Source organism: Nicotiana tabacum, chromosome 13 (assembly GCF_000715075.1).
Source record: "Nicotiana tabacum cultivar K326 chromosome 13, ASM71507v2, whole genome shotgun sequence".
Lineage (NCBI taxonomy): Eukaryota > Viridiplantae > Streptophyta > Magnoliopsida > Solanales > Solanaceae > Nicotiana > Nicotiana tabacum.
The window spans coordinates 114,533,176-114,550,646 of record NC_134092.1 but is presented as its reverse complement, the minus strand read 5'-3'; the positions used below and the strand labels follow the sequence as shown (position 1 = coordinate 114,550,646).

At 37.0% G+C, this 17,471-nt stretch overlaps 2 protein-coding genes across 3 annotated transcripts; one reads left to right on the top strand and one right to left on the bottom strand.

Moving 5' to 3' along the window:
• Window positions 1–304: 304 nt before the first annotated feature.
• On the top strand, window positions 305–12,453 carry LOC107826605 (chromatin assembly factor 1 subunit FAS2). 2 transcript variants are annotated; one of them, XM_016653597.2, is made up of 12 exons: window positions 305–650; window positions 2,315–2,426; window positions 3,442–3,468; window positions 3,601–3,673; window positions 9,251–9,354; window positions 9,441–9,652; window positions 9,734–9,830; window positions 11,242–11,314; window positions 11,433–11,521; window positions 11,607–11,745; window positions 11,889–11,989; window positions 12,086–12,453. In XM_016653597.2, exons 1-12 carry the CDS (start codon window positions 537–539, stop codon window positions 12,289–12,291), a joined length of 1,347 nt encoding a protein of 448 aa, XP_016509083.1. In that variant the 5' UTR covers window positions 305–536; the 3' UTR covers window positions 12,292–12,453. The 2 variants fall into 2 exon arrangements, with proteins under 2 accessions (XP_016509083.1, XP_016509084.1); XM_016653598.2 differs by lacking the exons at window positions 305–650; window positions 2,315–2,426 and adding an exon at window positions 4,117–4,700.
• Window positions 12,454–13,036: 583 nt separating this feature from the next.
• On the bottom strand, window positions 13,037–17,265 carry LOC107826606 (protein trichome berefringence-like 7). Its single transcript, XM_016653599.2, has 4 exons — window positions 15,679–17,265; window positions 14,783–14,941; window positions 14,244–14,552; window positions 13,037–13,337 (listed from the first exon to the last, which is right to left on the bottom strand). Exons 1-4 carry the CDS (start codon window positions 16,506–16,508, stop codon window positions 13,319–13,321), a joined length of 1,317 nt encoding a protein of 438 aa, XP_016509085.1. The 5' UTR covers window positions 16,509–17,265; the 3' UTR covers window positions 13,037–13,318.
• Between the last annotated feature and the right edge of the window lie 206 nt (window positions 17,266–17,471).

Below are 17,471 nucleotides of genomic sequence, written 5' to 3'. Positions count from 1 at the left end.
TAGTATAACATTTTCTGAAGTCACCCGTGGTAATTCTTAAACGATATTTTCTTGTACTTTTGTCTTACGGGTTACAAAAACTTGGATTTAAAGTTGTGAGTATGGAGTTAATGAAGTGCGTAGTGGGATTATTGTACTCCGTCTTACCAGATACAAAAACTTGGATTCAAAGTTGAGTACGGAATAAATGAAGTACGAAGTGGGACCACGCAAACCTTATCCATATTTTGAGAATAAATTTATATATCATGATTCAAGTCCAAAGTAGGGGATTTGTAAATAAACCTGCTCGGATCAATCCACCAAACAGATAGAAATAAGAAAAAGAGAAGAGAGAGAAAAATTATTAAAAATAGAAAAGAAAAAAGGGAAATTAAGGCGCCCTCAATTTCCCGCCAAATCTCAAAGTTATCCCACAAAATCACTCACCGTCCAGCTGCTCTTCTAAGTTCTAAACCCTACCTCCTTCTTCAATCCCAAAAAACAATAAATTCAAATAAAAGAGTGGAAAAAAGATCAGGGAAGGAAGATAAAGAATGAAGGGAGGTACAGTTCAGATCAATTGGCACGACACGAAGCCCGTTTTGTGCCTCGATTTTCACCACCTCTCCGGCGTTCTTGCTACTGGTGGCGCCGACTATGACATCAAGGTTAAAATTACTATTTTACCCTTCTTCATTTCCCTCTGGTACTTCTAAATTTTGTCTCTGCTTTGATTTTTCTTGCATGGTGAATTTTGCTTTTAGTAATTATTTTAGTTGGTTCCTCTGAGATATCGGAATTCTCTTTTGCATTTTCATTCACTAGTTTACAGTTTCTATCTTGATTTTCTCAATCCGTCAAAGTATATTTATGATATTGTAAAATTCGAGCTACAACAACCTTTAAAGTTCAAAGGAAATGAAAATACAGTAAACACCATCTCCAAGGCGGCAAGGCCATGCATCATTAATCATGGTCAGTTACTTCTGGTGCGTCACATCTCTAATGTCGTGTAGAATGATCCATGTTAAAAAGACAATATCGAAAAATGAAAGTGCAAAAATTGGCTCTGAAAGGTCAGCAAGGGTATCGTCTTCTTTGCAGCATCATGCAAGAGTTGGGGATAGGCATTTGATGCAATATTCCTAGCATGTGATATTCTTACCAATTGAGTATCATTTCGATGAATGCCCACATTAGTCTAATTAGAAAACTTGTTCATGAATTTTAGAGTAATATCTAACTGCCCAGATGTACTCATCCAGTTAACCAAGCAACTACAATGTTTCTCTTCAGGGAGTTTATGATCCCTTGCACTGGCTCGAAAAACTCTTTACTTTGTTGACTAATTCATAACCATTGAGAGGAGGAGCAACAGACCATAAATAAAAACACAGCCTTAATTGAATAACCGCAGTGTGGATATGCTCCTTTTAACGACTTTTTTATTTGCAGCTGCAGGATAACTCCTATTAAAAGGAACATCACAACTAATGCAAACGTCCAACCAAATCTGTTTATTGTCCAATGCAGACAAAATAATCCAACTAAAAGAATGACAGCAACAGACCTTACTATTTTCACCGTGCTTATCTTAGGTTGGTCCACCTTTATGCTACTAAAAGTTGAAAGAAATGATGTAACAGGAGTGACAATTCCATCAGTTATGCTAGTGCGAATTTCCAACAACTATAAGAATAAAAATTTCACTCTTCCTGAATGAATAGGCCTCCAGCTATCTTTCTGTTGTTACAGCAGATGAATGCTCACAGAGGTTGCTACATCTGGCTTCTCCTCTGTCTGGTATTAGTTGTGAAATATCTTTACCTCAACATGTTGGTGTGTAAGCATTTTCCTAGGTTTGGTAGCTTCGTGATATTTATAAGCAGTCGCACTACGCCTGGGCTAACAGATCCTAACTAATAAGCCTTTTCACCCACATAAGCTGAAAATTTATTTTCTTCAATTCAAAGCTAATTGAATTTGTTGCATTGGCATTATTCAACGACTTTCACTGCCTCTTGTAGTTACCCAGCTTGGTCAAGAAAGTCCACCAGTGAAGCATAATTTTGATCCCCTGGTTTCCTAATGTGCTTGTGTTGAGCACAAAAAATCAATACTGCATTCCACGTTCCTTAATTCCTAAAGGCACAATTAGCACCTTCAATCATACCACAAGGAGTATTAAGGACACATTTCTTGTACCATGTTGATGTATTAACCACTAGTTTCTAATTAGCTGATATATAAAGCACTAACATATTTACTTTATTGATACCATTTTTATGTGGAATGGAATATGACATCATTGGGTTCATAAAATTTTCAACAGATGTGGGTGATTGATTCTGGGGAAAATGAGAAGAAAGCGCCTTCAGTTTCATACCAGACTAGCCTTTCTTACCATAGTTCTGCTGTTAATGCACTTCGGTTCTCTCCTTCAGGTAATTGGCTTTGTTAAAAGGTTGTGGTATCTATTTTTGAATTTTACATTGATTAAAGCATTATTACGAGGCAAGAATTCATACATGGTTATCTTCTGTGGGTTGTTGGAGTTTCCTCTGAAGCTGTAGGTTGTTTCATGCAATTTATGTGTATGTTGGTGTTTGAATGACTGACTTTCTTCTCTATGTTTCTGTATACTTTAGTGAGGCAAAATGTAATATTGGTTTTCTAGAGGGTCGGCATTTGATATAGTTATCTGCTGACTCTACTTAAGCTGCACTGGGCTGTGAACTTGGTTCTTTCTTTTTTCTTTTAGCTTTTTTTTTTTTCAAATATTGCTATCGTTGAATTAGTCTTGTAGGTTTTCATCTCCTTTAATTTCAGCAAGCTGATGGCTTGTTAGCCAGATTCTTGAACTAATTTCTGCAAAATGTATTTTTATCCAGGTGACCTCTGTGGTGCTTAGAAGATTAATACTAGAAAGTTAGATTATCAGCTATTAGATATTATTAGATGATTTTTCTGGAATTTTTGCTATAAATTCAGAAATTCCTGTAGTGAGAATCTTTTTGCTGGATATCCAGTTGAGATCTCGTTAATTTGAGAACTGGAAATACAGAGTGGAGTGTGGAACTTCTTTTGCAGTCAGACGTGTTGGATACTGAGTTGTGATGAGGTTCACGAAATCATCAATTACCTTGGACTGTGTAGAGAGAGAAGGTTGCTCTTGCTACGAATGAAACAAATGTAGTTTTATTTGACTTACTTCAAAGTCAATTCATATTACAAGCCTATCTTGCCTCTCTGGATTGATCATTTTGTTGAAAAAGTTAAAGTTTCTGCTAACTGTGTGACTGTGGGTACTTCATTTTAGCAACTTTTGTAGTTACCATAAGTTTTTACTATAACTGACCTTTTGATGCATGCCTCTGTCTGATTTATTAATCTGTTAGATAATATACTTGTACTATCTAGTTAGTCAAAAAACTGAATACCATTTTCTGTAATATGCAGGAGAGCATTTGGCCTCTGGTGCAGATGGTATAGACTTGTCCTATAAATCTCTCCATTTAGCCTAAGATCAAATGATTTAACTTTCCTCTGCTGCATTTTCTTCTTTTCCACTTTTTATTTATGTCTCTTTGTATTTTAAGAGTACTACTACTGATGTAGGTGGTGAGCTCATCATCTGGAAGCTTCATTCTTCAGATGACAGTAAAACATGGAAAGTCCTGAAGACGTTATCGTAAGCCTTTGATTTGGTCCAATTGTCATATTGAATTTCTAAGCACTCTTAGGGATAGCTATAGAGTGCTTGCTGCTTTTTAAATGCTGAAAGGAACTGGAAAATAATACATTTGAGAGCACTGGCTCGAAAATGAAACATTAGCTACTGTTTTTCTGGTTTGAGTTTTATGGTTTATCCAGGGATTTATCGGAAAATGCTGTTTGGTTCTTGTCCTGCATTTTCGTATTCTGATCCTTATCTTTTATGCTTGTCAAATAAATTTTTAGCCTGATGTTCGAAGAAAGTAATAGTTCTATTTGGCATTTGAGTAGCCTGACTTTGTTTAGTGGATGCAGGTAGGTAGACGAGGGTTTTGCTTTTGGGATTATAGGATATTTTAACCACATGAAACAGTTGCAGTGTGAGATAACAAGTAATGTTTTTTCTTTTTTTTTGATCAGTTAATGTATTTCATAGAAGGCATCAAGAAGATGCAGAATTCAGAATTTACAGAGCAAAGGAATAGAGAAAAATAGAAGACAATGTTAGCTCTATTACAAAAGGTCTAATCTAAAGTTAAGGAGCTAACAAAGTCCAAAAAAGATTCAGGGGAATTGACAGGGGAGAGATTACTCCAACTACAAAAACTTGTTAAACATCTAGCCTTAAGAACGTAATTTGGAGTAGTAATTCCTTCAAAGCATCTGGTGTTTCTTTCTGTCCAGACACACCAGAAAATACAAGCAGGGTGCAGGGATCATCTTCCAAACTTTCCTGATGGATTTCCCAACCTTCCATGAGCTCCAGCTAACCAGGACATCTTTAACACTCTCAGGAATAACCCAGTCAAGACCAAAAGCTGAGATGAGCATGTTCCATACATCTGCAACAGCTGTACAATGTAAAAAAAGATGTCTATTGGTCTCTAAGGCATGTTGACACATGTAGCATCTGTTGACTGTGGGGATGCTTCTTCTGCTAAGATTGACTTGAGTGAGCAAGGCTTCATAGAGGGCTATCCAACTAAAGCAAATCACCTTTGGAGGTAGCTTAGTTTTCCAAATTAATTTCCATGGCCAATTGATTAACATTTCATTTTGAGTAAATTGCGTGTAGTAGCCTGCCTTCACAGAGTACTTACCATCGGCTTTATTCCCCCAAATGAGTCTGTCTGATGCCTGATCATTAATTAAGACTGTCCCTAGTCTTTCCAGTAGGTTGAGAAGATCTTGCAGCTCCCAATCTTGTATGTTCCTCCTGAATAAAGGGTTCCAGGAATAATCAACTCTGTTTTGTGAAATAGTTGACTGTTTTCTTGTGGATATTGAATAAAGGTTCAGAAAATCAGCTTGCAATGTTGAGTCCCCCAGCCATTTATCTTCCCAGAACCTTATTTTTGCTCCATTGCCTACCTTAAATTTGCATTGGTGATAAAACTCTTCCCCTAGCTTGTTGATATACTTCCAAGGTCCTACTCCATATGGTGATCTACCAACCTTGGTACTCCAGTGATTTTTATTGCCATGTTTTGCAGTTACCACCTCCTTCCAAAGGGCTTGATCCTCTTGTGAATATCTCCACAGCCATTTCATAAGCATGCTCTTTTTATGGACTGTGAGATCTCTAATTCCTAGGCCACCTTGTCACTTTGGTAGTGTTACTTTTTTCCAATTAACCTAGTGGAATTTATGAGTTTGCTGCTTCCTTATCCTTCCCATAGAAAATTCCTCCTGTATTTGTCTATGTGCTTCAGCACCTTTCTTAGGATGGGAAATAGAGACATAAGATAGGTGGGAAGGTTATCCAAGATGTTGATGAGTGTGTGTCTCCCTCCCATGGAAAGGTATTGCATTTGCCAGTTAGCTGGTCTTCTTTCAATTTTTTCAGTGACTCCACTCCATATATTAGATGACTTGAACTTTGCTCCTAGTGGAAGCTCCAGATATGTAGTTGGTAGTGTGCCAGTACTACAACATAGAATGTAAGCCAGGCCCTCCAGATTAAAAACATCATTGACATGACAAAAGACACTCTTATCATATTAATGTGTAAACCTGAAAGAGCTTCAAAAATAAGCAAGGCCAGATTTAAATGCAGCACTTGAGATTCTTCAGCCCCACAGAAAATTAGGGTGTCATCTGCATATAGCAGATGTGAGACAATCACTCTATTCCCGGACCTGCTACCAACTTCAAAGCCTTTGAATCATTGTAAATTCTTGGCTTTATTTAGCATGTTACTGAGACCTTTCATGCCAATGATGAAGAGAAAAGGTGAGAGAGGATCCCCTGCCTAAGACCCTTTTGAGGAGAGAAGAAGCCGGTTGAGCTTGAATTATGGTAGTGCATAACTTATCCTTTTAATCCATTTGTTTCCAGAACCCATTTTCCTCAGCATCATAAAGAGAAAATTCCAGTTTAGCTGGTCAAAAGCTTTCTCTATATCCAGTTTGCATAAGAGAACTGCTTCCCCTGATTTAAGTTTCCAATCCAAAATCTCATTAGCAACTAGAGATGCATCTGTAATCTGCCTTCCTTTAATGAAAGCATTTTTCTTCCCAGAAATAAGTTTCCAAATGACTTTTTTCAATCTTTCAGCAAACAGCTTTGCAACTATTTTATACACACTTCCTATTTGACTTATTGGTCTAAAATCTCCGAGTTCCATAGCCCCTTTCTTCTTTGGAATTAGAGCGATGAATGATGCATTGCAATATCTCGGTTTGTAACCACATGTTCTCAAATTTAAAGTATGAGGGGTTAACCTTCCAGTCTCCACTTTCCAGGATTATAGGCTTATGATCTGAAATAACATTAGGGAGCACCATCTGAGTTACCTTCTTGAAGGTGTCACTCAAGTCATTAGCTATGAGGAACCTGTCAATTCTAGAAGCCTGATGTATGTTCTCACCCTTGGTCCAAGTATAAGTAGCACCATGAAGAGGCAAATCAATAAGGCAAAGATCTTTAATTGTATCAAAGAAGTTTTTCATTGCCTTTGATCGTTTATTGCAATTGAGCCTTTCATGCTCGTATCTGCATACATTAAAATCACCCCCAATCGCCCAATGATTATTCCATAACCCTCGGATTGCTGCAAGTTCATCCCAAAATACCTTCTTTCAGGGTTTGTGTGTGGGCCATAGATCCCTGTAAAACACTACCTGAAGTTTTCATGGGCACTTTCTAACATATTAGAAGTTGTATAGGATCCCTGATGAATGTCTATGCAATTCCAATTCCTTTTACCCCATAAATTTACCACCCCACCCTTGTTGTCAATGGCTTGCATCTCTGCCCATCTAGACCCCATCAAATGTTATGAAAGACAATCTGGCCATTCATTGGTCTCCTGAATACATACAATATCAGCTCTCCAACTTTGAATTAAAGACTTCAAAGTTCCCCTATTTTCCCTTTCATTGAGCTCCCGTACATTCTAACTCAGAATTCGTAATTTCATTTTGAATGGAGTTTGTGAATCCTGCCCCTTTCAATACTAGTGCTCCCTCTTTCTGAACTTTCTCCACCCTCATAATTCACCAAAAGTTTTAGCTTCTCTAGTTCTGTCTCCTTTGACTTTTTCTTCTTTGTTGGTTTCTTTAATAATTTTTTCTGTTGTATTTGCAATTGCCGTTTTTCCTCCGGAATAATGTCCAAAAACTCATGTTCGAATCTAGCCATGTTGACTCCGAAGACTTTGCTAGCCTTCACCATCACCATTTTGGTCCATCGTGATGTCTCGGCCACAACTGGGTTTTATATAAATTGAGGAATCGGCCCTTCCTCATGCCATGGGAGAGATAGAAAATCAGAAGGAGAAGAGAAGTCAGAGTCGGATTGACTAGTGAGAGACCTCTCTGGTGTTGGAACCACACTTAGTAGTTTTCTCAAACACTGCCTCTGGGTCGGCTTCGTCATCCGCATCAGAGATAGTAGAGAGACGAGAGTTAGCTGGTGGAGGGACTCTAATATTTCTATTAGAGTTTATATCGCCAGCTGCCGCTTTGGATATGGGCTCCTTTGATAATACACTGAATTGATTGGAGCAATGGGTAGTGTTAATTAGGTCCACCCTTTTCCAATAAGACTTGGTATTTTGCTCTTGGGCTTTATGCTTTAGGTCGACCATATAGTAGCTTTGATCCACATTCTGGCTCAGTTGATTAAAACTTAAGTTGGCTTTAACCGATGGATTAAAAGAAGTCACCTGCTCTCCCACATGCCTACTCCCTGAAGCAGTAGGAGTCATTTTTTGTTGGCTCGATGTACCAACCCCATTCGTCGACAATACCTTCTTCTCCGATAAGCCCAAGGAGCTTTCGCCGGCATCACTTTTCCCGATTGGACTGAGCTTTACCGACTTATCTGGCAGAATAGTGATTTCATAATTCCAGTCACCAACCTCAATATTTACTTTCTCAGGTTGTTGGCCTATAGGATCCTTCACACAAATTCTAGCCCAGAGAAGGTGCGTTCTATACTTGGTGTCCAGGTCTGTATCGACAAACCCACCATAGAGTTCTCCTATGGTGCAGAAAGTACTCGAGCACCATGCATGAAGAGGAATACCAAAGGCTTTAACCCAGTGTGGCTGATCGTTCGTTAAGGTTGAACCAGTTGCCGGTGACCACCATTCTAAAGTTAAATGGCGATCATTCCAAAACCAATCACCTGCTAGGATTCTCATTGCCTCCTGTCTTGAGGGGAACTCAAAGAGAGAGATTATGGTTCGTTAAGGTTGAACCAGTTGCCGGTGACCACCATTCTAAAGTTAAATGGCGATCATTCCAAAACCAATCACCTGCTAGGATTCTCATTGCCTCTTGTCTTGAGGGGAACTCAAAGAGAGAGATTATGGTCCATGGGTGTAATTGTGAGTCCAGCCGTTACTTTCCATCTAGACTCTAGAGGTGAACCATTTGTGAATGGCGGGTGAAGGGTTAAATTCATCTCAAATGTAGGCTCCCCTTTATTCTGCTTAAACCAAAATATTATCCAAATGAATTGACCCTTGGAGTAACGGTAAAGTTATTTCTGCGTGACCTATAGGTCACGGGTTCAAGCCGTGGAATTAGCCACTAATACTTGCATTAGGGTAGGCTGTCTACATCACATCCCTTGGGTGCGGCCCTTCCCCGGACCCTGCGTGACTGCAAGATTATTTGTGCACCGGGCTACCTTTTTGGTTTATGCAGAATGTTGCAATCAACCAGCATATGCACTATATAATCACTGATTTTACAGGAAAAGAATCGGATTTATGTGCTAATCAAACTTTAACAAGAATGTTATTGTATATATATATATATATATTAATTTATTTTGCTAACGTCTACCCTAAATAATAAGTAATCCCAATATAAATAATCCATAATATTCTGATAGTCCATATTAAACAGACTTCCCGAATGTTGGTCATAACTTTCCAGCTTAGTTTTTCTTCGAGGAAGTGCTTAAACTGTCAACTGCGATAGTCATGGATAAGATATTTCACCTATTGCCTTTGAGTTGCTGTAACAAAAGGAGCATAATCATTGTTTTAATGAAATTATTTCTTATTCGATACAAGTACTCAAGACTTGATCTTTCTCAGATTTCATCGTAAGGATGTATTGGACTTGGAGTGGTCTACTGATGGTTCTTTTCTAATTTCTGGTTCTGTTGATAATTCATGCATCATATGGGATGTCAACAAAGGTAAGAAATAAATGAGGATCTAACTGAAGGATTTTTAAGTAGAGATAAATAAACTTTATACTGACAGTCTGCCATTTCCTCATCAGGTTCAGTTCATCAGATATTGGATGCTCATTTGCACTACGTGCAAGGTGTGACGTGGGATCCATTGTCCAAGTATGCTGCCTCACTCAGTTCAGATAGATCTTGCCGGATTTACATCAACAGACCATCTAAAACAAAAGGAGTTGAGAAGTTGAATTTTGTGTGTCAACATGTCATTATGAAGGTTGAACCACAACAGCCGGATGAGTCCAAGGTCATATATCATATCAGTTCCTTATTCAGTATAAGTTAATGTTACATACATAATAACTTTTGCTCATGCAAATGTGTGCAGTCTACTAAAAATCATCTCTTTCTTGATGAGACACTACCATCTTTCTTCAGAAGATTATCTTGGTCCCCTGATGGTTCCTTTCTGCTTGTGCCTGCAGGTACAACCTTGACATTTTGATCATTCTTTTGACTTGTTTCCCTAAAGTTATCTCATCTCTTTCTACATCTTCTCCCCTGCTCCCAACCAAAAAAAAAAAAAAAGAGAGAAAAAGAAAACCATCCTCAGAGACAAAAAGAAAAAGATCTATCAAGCCTTCATGTGTTCTTTTTATCTTGAAGACTTAACATATTTCTTCGTTCTTGCAATGACGTGACATTGGTGACTAGGGATGTGCATAATTTGGTAAATACCGAATTACTGTATCGAAACCGAAAATTTTGGTATTCGGTATGGTATTTGGTATTTTAAAATGAAAAACCGATACCGTACCGAAATATATATTATATTACACAATGCACATTTTATTAATTATAACATAAGTATAAGAAATCTAAAATTTTACTTTATTCTTTAAATTCATCAATTAACTCTAAGCAAGTAACAGGACATTTCTCTAAGTTTTCTCTCTCTAGGTTGGTATATGCTGGTTTTGGACAAAACTTTTGTCAACAAACGTTTTTAGTTTTGTATTTTTGAGTACTTTAATTAAGAATATTACCGTCTATAACTCTATGCACTAGTTAGTATTCAAACTGAATAAACCGAAGTTACCGAACCGAATAAACCGAAACCGAAAGGAGAAAAACCGAACCATACCGAATTTAATTAGGTACGGTATTGGTATAGCATTTTACGAAAGCGAATACCGAACCGAAATGTCTAAATACCGTACCGACCGACGAACACCCCTTTTGTTGTCTGTTCAGTCACCGTTGTGCAATATTTATTCTAATATATATATATATATATATATATATATATATATATATATATATATATATATATATCCAAAAAGTTTTTCTTTATTTTCAAATTTTCAAAATTTCGGACATTTCAGAGTGAGCCAATAATGCAGCATTGGGACCTCATTTGCTGGTCAAAAAATAATACTAGTACACCCAAATATTCAGACTAAAATCATCCCATGGCTCTCTATGACTGTCTTGACATTTTTGTAGTGTCAGGTTAATCTCCACATGACAGCTGTTGTAATTCCCATTTAAGCTATATAATTCCCATTTAAGCTACATATCTTTGGACTCTTCATTTGCATTTCTTGCAATTTACTGCCAATGGAAGGTAGAACTATACTCGAGATAGAGCTTCTAGAGAAAGAAACTTGGACTTCTTCGGATCTGTTTCTTCATGTGATAGTGCTAATGTGGTAGATCAAAGGCGTTCTACCTGTATTCTTTTTTTGTTTACTTTTATCGTTATGATTATCATTTTTGGGGGGTGGACGAGAACTCTACTTCTCACTTTTCGTTTCAAGCCACATGGGCCTCATCTCTTTTTACGCTTTTAAAAGCACTGCATTGAAAGGATATAGACGTGTTCTGCTATTTCAGGTTCTTACAAGTTTACACCTGCTTCAGAACCATCGAACACTGCTTATGTGTTTTCCAGAAAAGATCTCTCAAGGCAAGGATTCTTCTCTTTGGTACTATATTATTTACTAGGGTGACTCCATTATATTCGCTCTAGAAGCTAGATCACAACAGTCTAATACTGTCGTCTCAACTTCCTTGGATATTCACAGGCCAGCTTTAATGCTCCCAGGTGCCAGCAAACCTGTTGTTGCTGTACGCTTTTGCCCCATGACTTTTAGTTTGAGAGGATCAAGCAATTGTAGGTTCTCCTACTGGATTCCTTTTTTAGTTGATTGTGCTGTGTTATTTTCTGATACCACCACGATCCTTTTTAATGACTGCAGCCTCATTCTTCAAGCTCCCTTATCGTCTTATTTTTGCTGTGGCTACATTGAATTCTTTGTACGTCTATGACACGGAAAGCGTACAACCAATAGCAATCGTAGCCGGTCTTCATTACGCTGCTGTAACAGACATAGCATGGTATATTCCTAGCTTCCGTATTCTTTTCCAAATGCAGTCAGCACTCCCATTCTCTCCCATGCAGCATTGTAGAAATTATTTAATTCGTTCTTTCTTTTGACCTAAATAACAATGCAATGATGTATTTCTATGACTCTGTCAAGGTCGGCTAATGGGAAATATCTGGCTTTATCCTCCCAAGATGGTTACTGCACTCTGCTAGAATTCGAGAATGAAGAACTAGGATCCACTTTATGTAGCCCAGGTTTGCTATGTTTCTCCAACTAATGGTTAATGTTTTATCCATGTTATCTTCCTCATCCTGACTAACAATTTTGTTTCTGTTGGAAATTGTTTGCAGAGAAAGAAATTGCTGGAGGTGATAGAAATATTGAGCAGAAACAGGAGGCAAATGTTCCACAAACTATTAGCAGTGATAAGTCCATGGATATAGATAGTGGAAAAGCAGAAGAGAAAACAGAACTGAAACAAGAACCAATAATATCAACTCCACAAATTCCTAATAAACCTACCAGAAAAAGGATCACACCAATGGCCATTGATTGATTTTGGTAGTTCTCTGAAATTCTTGTTTGCTCTTTTTGTTCCATTTCCTTTTTTTTTTTTTTTTTTTTTGAGGGGCTCGGAAGTGTTGGGGAAAATTTGGACAACTTCTCATGTATATATGTATACCAGTAATATTGTCAGCCAAATCATTTGCTTATTGTTTACTACCAGTTATATAAATACAGTCACTTTGACCTATTTTCTAAGTTAAATTAGACAAGTTTGTCTTCTATAAGCTATAGATGAAGATTTATATATTTACCAAGTTGAATAATCTCAGAACGTTTCAAATATTACGGATACTGACTAATTTTTGGTGTAACAAATCTGTTAAAAGTATATTAATGGCCAAAAAATGAAAAATGACAAAGTTGTCTTTGCGCCATAAACATAATTTGGTTAGAGACTATTCTATTAGTGGAAATTCAGTATTAAGCACACTTTTCCGATACAAATGGGAAAAGCATTCCCAAGCTATAAATGTTGAATTTGTATATCTTCTATCTCTTAAGGATTAAGTTTGGACAATAAAATGAAATAAAAAAAAAAAATTCTATCGTTTTAAGAGTTTACAAAATTCAAACAATTCAGACCTTACAATTCAAAAATAACATCGAACCACATCAAACCGGACAAGATTGAAAGCGAAGTGTTAAATTTCCTCTTTTCTGGTTTAACAAGAATAAAATGAACACAATAAAGCTCAAGAGATGTCAAACTTCAGATGCAACACTTCTCATCAATGTAGTAAATTTTTGAAAACTGCATATTAATTTTCAAATATTATACGGTACAAGACAAACATTCTGAATGATATACATTTTTTCTCCTTCTCTCTTACAAAATGAATTTAGCGAACAAAAAAAAAGATGAAAAAGAAATCAATTTCCCGGTACAAGAGTTTCTTCTCACCATGTAACTATACATTTCTGTTCAAAATTGTTTATTTTTTGTTGTTGCTGGAATTGCAAAATGATTGACCTTCATAGAAAAACATAAGCTGGTATGAGTTCCTGTTTATCATACATCAGTCCATGTTGTTGAACCTGCATCAAACAAAATGACCCCACTTAATAGGAAAGTGACTTTGGCCCATCTGGATATATAAAGCATTTGCTTTACAGGCACGCTTTAGCTAATGATAATTTTATAAGCCAGATTTCCACCTAAGTGAATGCAATTTTGACCTTTACTGTAAACAACACTAGGTTGAATGGTTGAAGATTGTGGCAAAAGCAGAACTTAAGCACCAGGCTATTTATCTAGAAAGGTCAGTTTGCTCTCAAGTCTCAATCCAACAAAACTTGCCAAATTCAGCCAGGGCTGAAGACGCGAACAAAATTGTGGGTTGAAACTGAGTTGATCTCATCCAATATTATACAGCTCCGTCATGTTTATAGGTAGGCAATTTAATGGCCCAAAAGAACTCGAGTTGTCACTGGTCCTAAGATATTACACTATGATCTAGAGACGAAGAAACCTGCATGAGCAGAGTGATGCCCCATTTCAACCCTTTGTGACACCCTACCGTCAAAGCAAAAATAAAGAGAACCAATGATGTACCCAAATACTCATGTCAAAATGGAGACTTTTGGTTTCAGCAAGGAAACTACCGAGACCATCTTAGAAGTAAAACTTATAGAAAGGTATATAAGCGAGGAGTCAAGGAAGATAGAACCAAGCATTTATCTTGAAAAATGTTCATGTAAAATGTGGATAACGCTTTTTATTGATATTATTTTACAAATAATTTTAATTCATGACTCGGCATACATGCGCAATGCATGTGCCGAGAAACTAGTGATTTGGACTATGTACAAAGGATATAACACCATTTGCAGTATTACGGTGCTACAACCAATTGGTTAAGGACATGAGTTCGACACATCAAGGACAGATGCCTCACATGCTCACAGGTTTTATAAATGTTATATGCAAGTATCAAAACTTACTCTCTTTGTTGATGCAAAGGCGTATGGTGATAGCTAGCATGCAGGTATGAAAAGACCATTTCATTCCAAAGATCAGGAACTCCAGGCAGACACCAGTGACTGCAATCAGAGAGAGATGGATTATCACTCCAAATACCGACATGTGCATCTTTCCTGAACGCAGACATGGGAGTTATGTGTAGCACAGTAACTGGAACTTTCATTCCGCGCGCCACCTCTAGTGCTGCGTCTGAAAATGAGTTACTCTTCTGACCCTTAGTCTCTGAAAGAGGTTGATTTGTTACATTGCACAACCGCAGAGTTAGATTGCTGATGCAAAACCAATATGTATTTCATTAGTTGCAAAAACATACTATGTTCGATCTAAAACCAATAAAAGTAATGCACTCTGAGAAACAGGACAACAGGAGAAGCAGCAAGCTCTATGACTAATAAACGACGTTTGTTTGACGGTGAAAGAAAAAACATTCGCTGATATTATTAATGCAGAGCTTAAAGCATCCAGCTGTATAGAATGCATAGCTATCAACAACAAGTACCTCCAGTGAGATGGTTCAAATGTTCTGAAAAAAACACGTGTCCTGTTAGGGTTAATTTTGGTATCTATCCAGGATGCCCAAGTGTCAAGGGCAGTTCTGAATGCTGTGGGAATTGACATTCCAAGCTTGAGTGTATTATTTAGTTGGAAATAGCATCCCCTGTAAAAGAACGATTTAGGAACATTGTGAGAACAACCGACACACAAAAAAAACAGCTGCTTCTGGATGAAAACTAAGAAGGAATCACAATCACAATATCCAGCTCATGAAAGTTCCTGGATTTTTGTTTTCTATGTTAGCAATTTGATTTTTTTTTTCATATCAACTCCTTAAACAATATGAAATTGAACCACTATCTTTCCATAGTGTTTTGTTGCACATCGGATTAAAAACAATATTTGAATAAGTCAAGGATGAATCGGAAAGGAAATATTTATTGGTTTTACACTTCTACCTCCTATTTTTTAGGAAATGAATGGATTTTTTTCTTAAAGGACACCAAACCGTCAAAACAAGTTCAGCATCATAATGTTCATCTCATATGATGTCGTTAGTATGATATGTTCTTTGTTTACTTCTTTACATATTGACACCACTTGCAGAAAATCCAGCCGACGCCCCTGTGTGCACATACAAAGAAGGAGGCTTTCTACTTTTTAGGAAGAAAAAAAGCATATATTTACAAATGTAGGAGTGACAAAACAAAATCGAGACATGTGAGAAGAAAGAGAAAGAACAGGGGGAAAAGAATAAAGAAAATCAAAAGGGGGAATCCATATATGAAAGGCCCATCCATATATTAAGGATATTTTAGTTCAATGATAGTTTGCAATTATATGAGATATACTCGTAAAAGGAAAGGAGCTTGTGCCAGTAAAAGAAGAAAGCGCACTTACACTCCAAAAAGCTTCCCGGGTACCCACCACTGTCCAGAATTGAATATGAGGACATCTGCATTAATCCACTCGTTGCTGATATCGTCAAGCTTGTCCAACTTAAGGGTTGATCTAACTCTCTTTATTCCATATTTGGAAGACCAGTTGTGTTGGACAAGGAATACTGATCGATAAAACTCAACTGTGAAATTGAAGGAACTAAACCTCACTCCCAAAAAGCGAATTACTTTAGTGATCTTATTCCCATTTACTTCATATACACTTTCCTTATCTTGCACCCCGGTCATTAGCAGGCATATCAAGGATTCCCATTGAGTCCTACTCATTGAATCTCCAACAAAAACAATTCTTTTGTTTCGGAGAATTTCCAACAGATTATGCACATCAAACCTCGGTATTTCACAGTTCCTCGGCTTCCACCTCCACTTCAGATAATCACCATTGGTTCTACCGTTAGTCAAACAGTTGAATCCTTTCTCTACAAAGGGGCATTCTGAGGCATTGTACAAGGGATAGCTGTTATCGACTACCCATTTTCCATCAAATATGTCACAAAGACTATCCGAACCATTAACACTAAGGCCGACATCCTCCTCATGAGATGCTTTTGTAAGATTGGGCAGAACATATAAATACCCTCCTCCAATTGCCAGGAAAAAGGAAACAACAGATCCTAATGCTATAAGTACACAAAAAAGTCTTGAAACCTCGCTTTTCCTACTAAATCTAGGGCTACTAACGGACTTATCGAACAATCTAGGGCTGCTAACTGTCAATGCCCTTTGTTTATGAGAGAGACTTCTACCGAAAGTACTTATTGTTCCAGACATTGGTTCCACTACTTCCAATAACCAATGTAATCACCTTGAAAACACATTCTAGTCAGTACCATTCGTCCCTCACAGGCCAAGATAATCGAACAGCAAATATCCAAGAAACCATTAGCCCAACTACAATTTTACCAAAACAAGTAGAACCCCTTTGAATCTTGATTCACTTCAATAAAAACTCAAACTTTAACATATAAAACTCTACATGAACCAATGTAATCACCTCCAAAACACATTTTTCTCAGTACCATTGATCCCTCAAAGCCGAAAATAATGCATCAGTAAATATCCAAGAAACAATTAGCCCAACTACCATTTTACCAAAACCAATAGAACCCCTTAAGAATCTTGATTCACTTTATTACTAAAAACTCAAAACTTTTTCAATACTGCATCAACCATGCTATCAAGAACCATATAAACAAGCATTTATTGTGTACCAAAGGCCAAAAAAAAACCTTTACAAAATCTTGAATAAATCTAATGACAAACGAGCATTTACAAAGATATACGCTCAAAATATTTTTGCCAAATGAAGAGATTTGGCAAATGATTCAGACAACTTACAGCGGCTTTTTTGATAGTGGGAATGCAAATCTTGAAATGGTATAGATCGAAATTGCAATATTTTTGTGATTTTAGGAAAGAAGCACCTGAATGAATAAAGAAAGAGAGATTAGTTGCAGATTTGGTACGTGGGATGCAGACTATCGAACAGAACACAGAGCGGGTGGCCTTCTTTTCTTTTTCTTCTTTCCCCCCATTGTTCAATTTTCTTTTTCCCAATTTCCTTATTCTTTTTTTTTTTTTTTTTGTTTTGTTTTATAATTTGGGAATTTCTTATCTGATTTGGGACGTGTACTAATTGATTTAGATCGTTTATTTGTTTAAAAAAAATGACAAAAAAAAAAATCATACACTAACAAATGTATATCGAGTAAAATCTCAAATATTATTGTAACG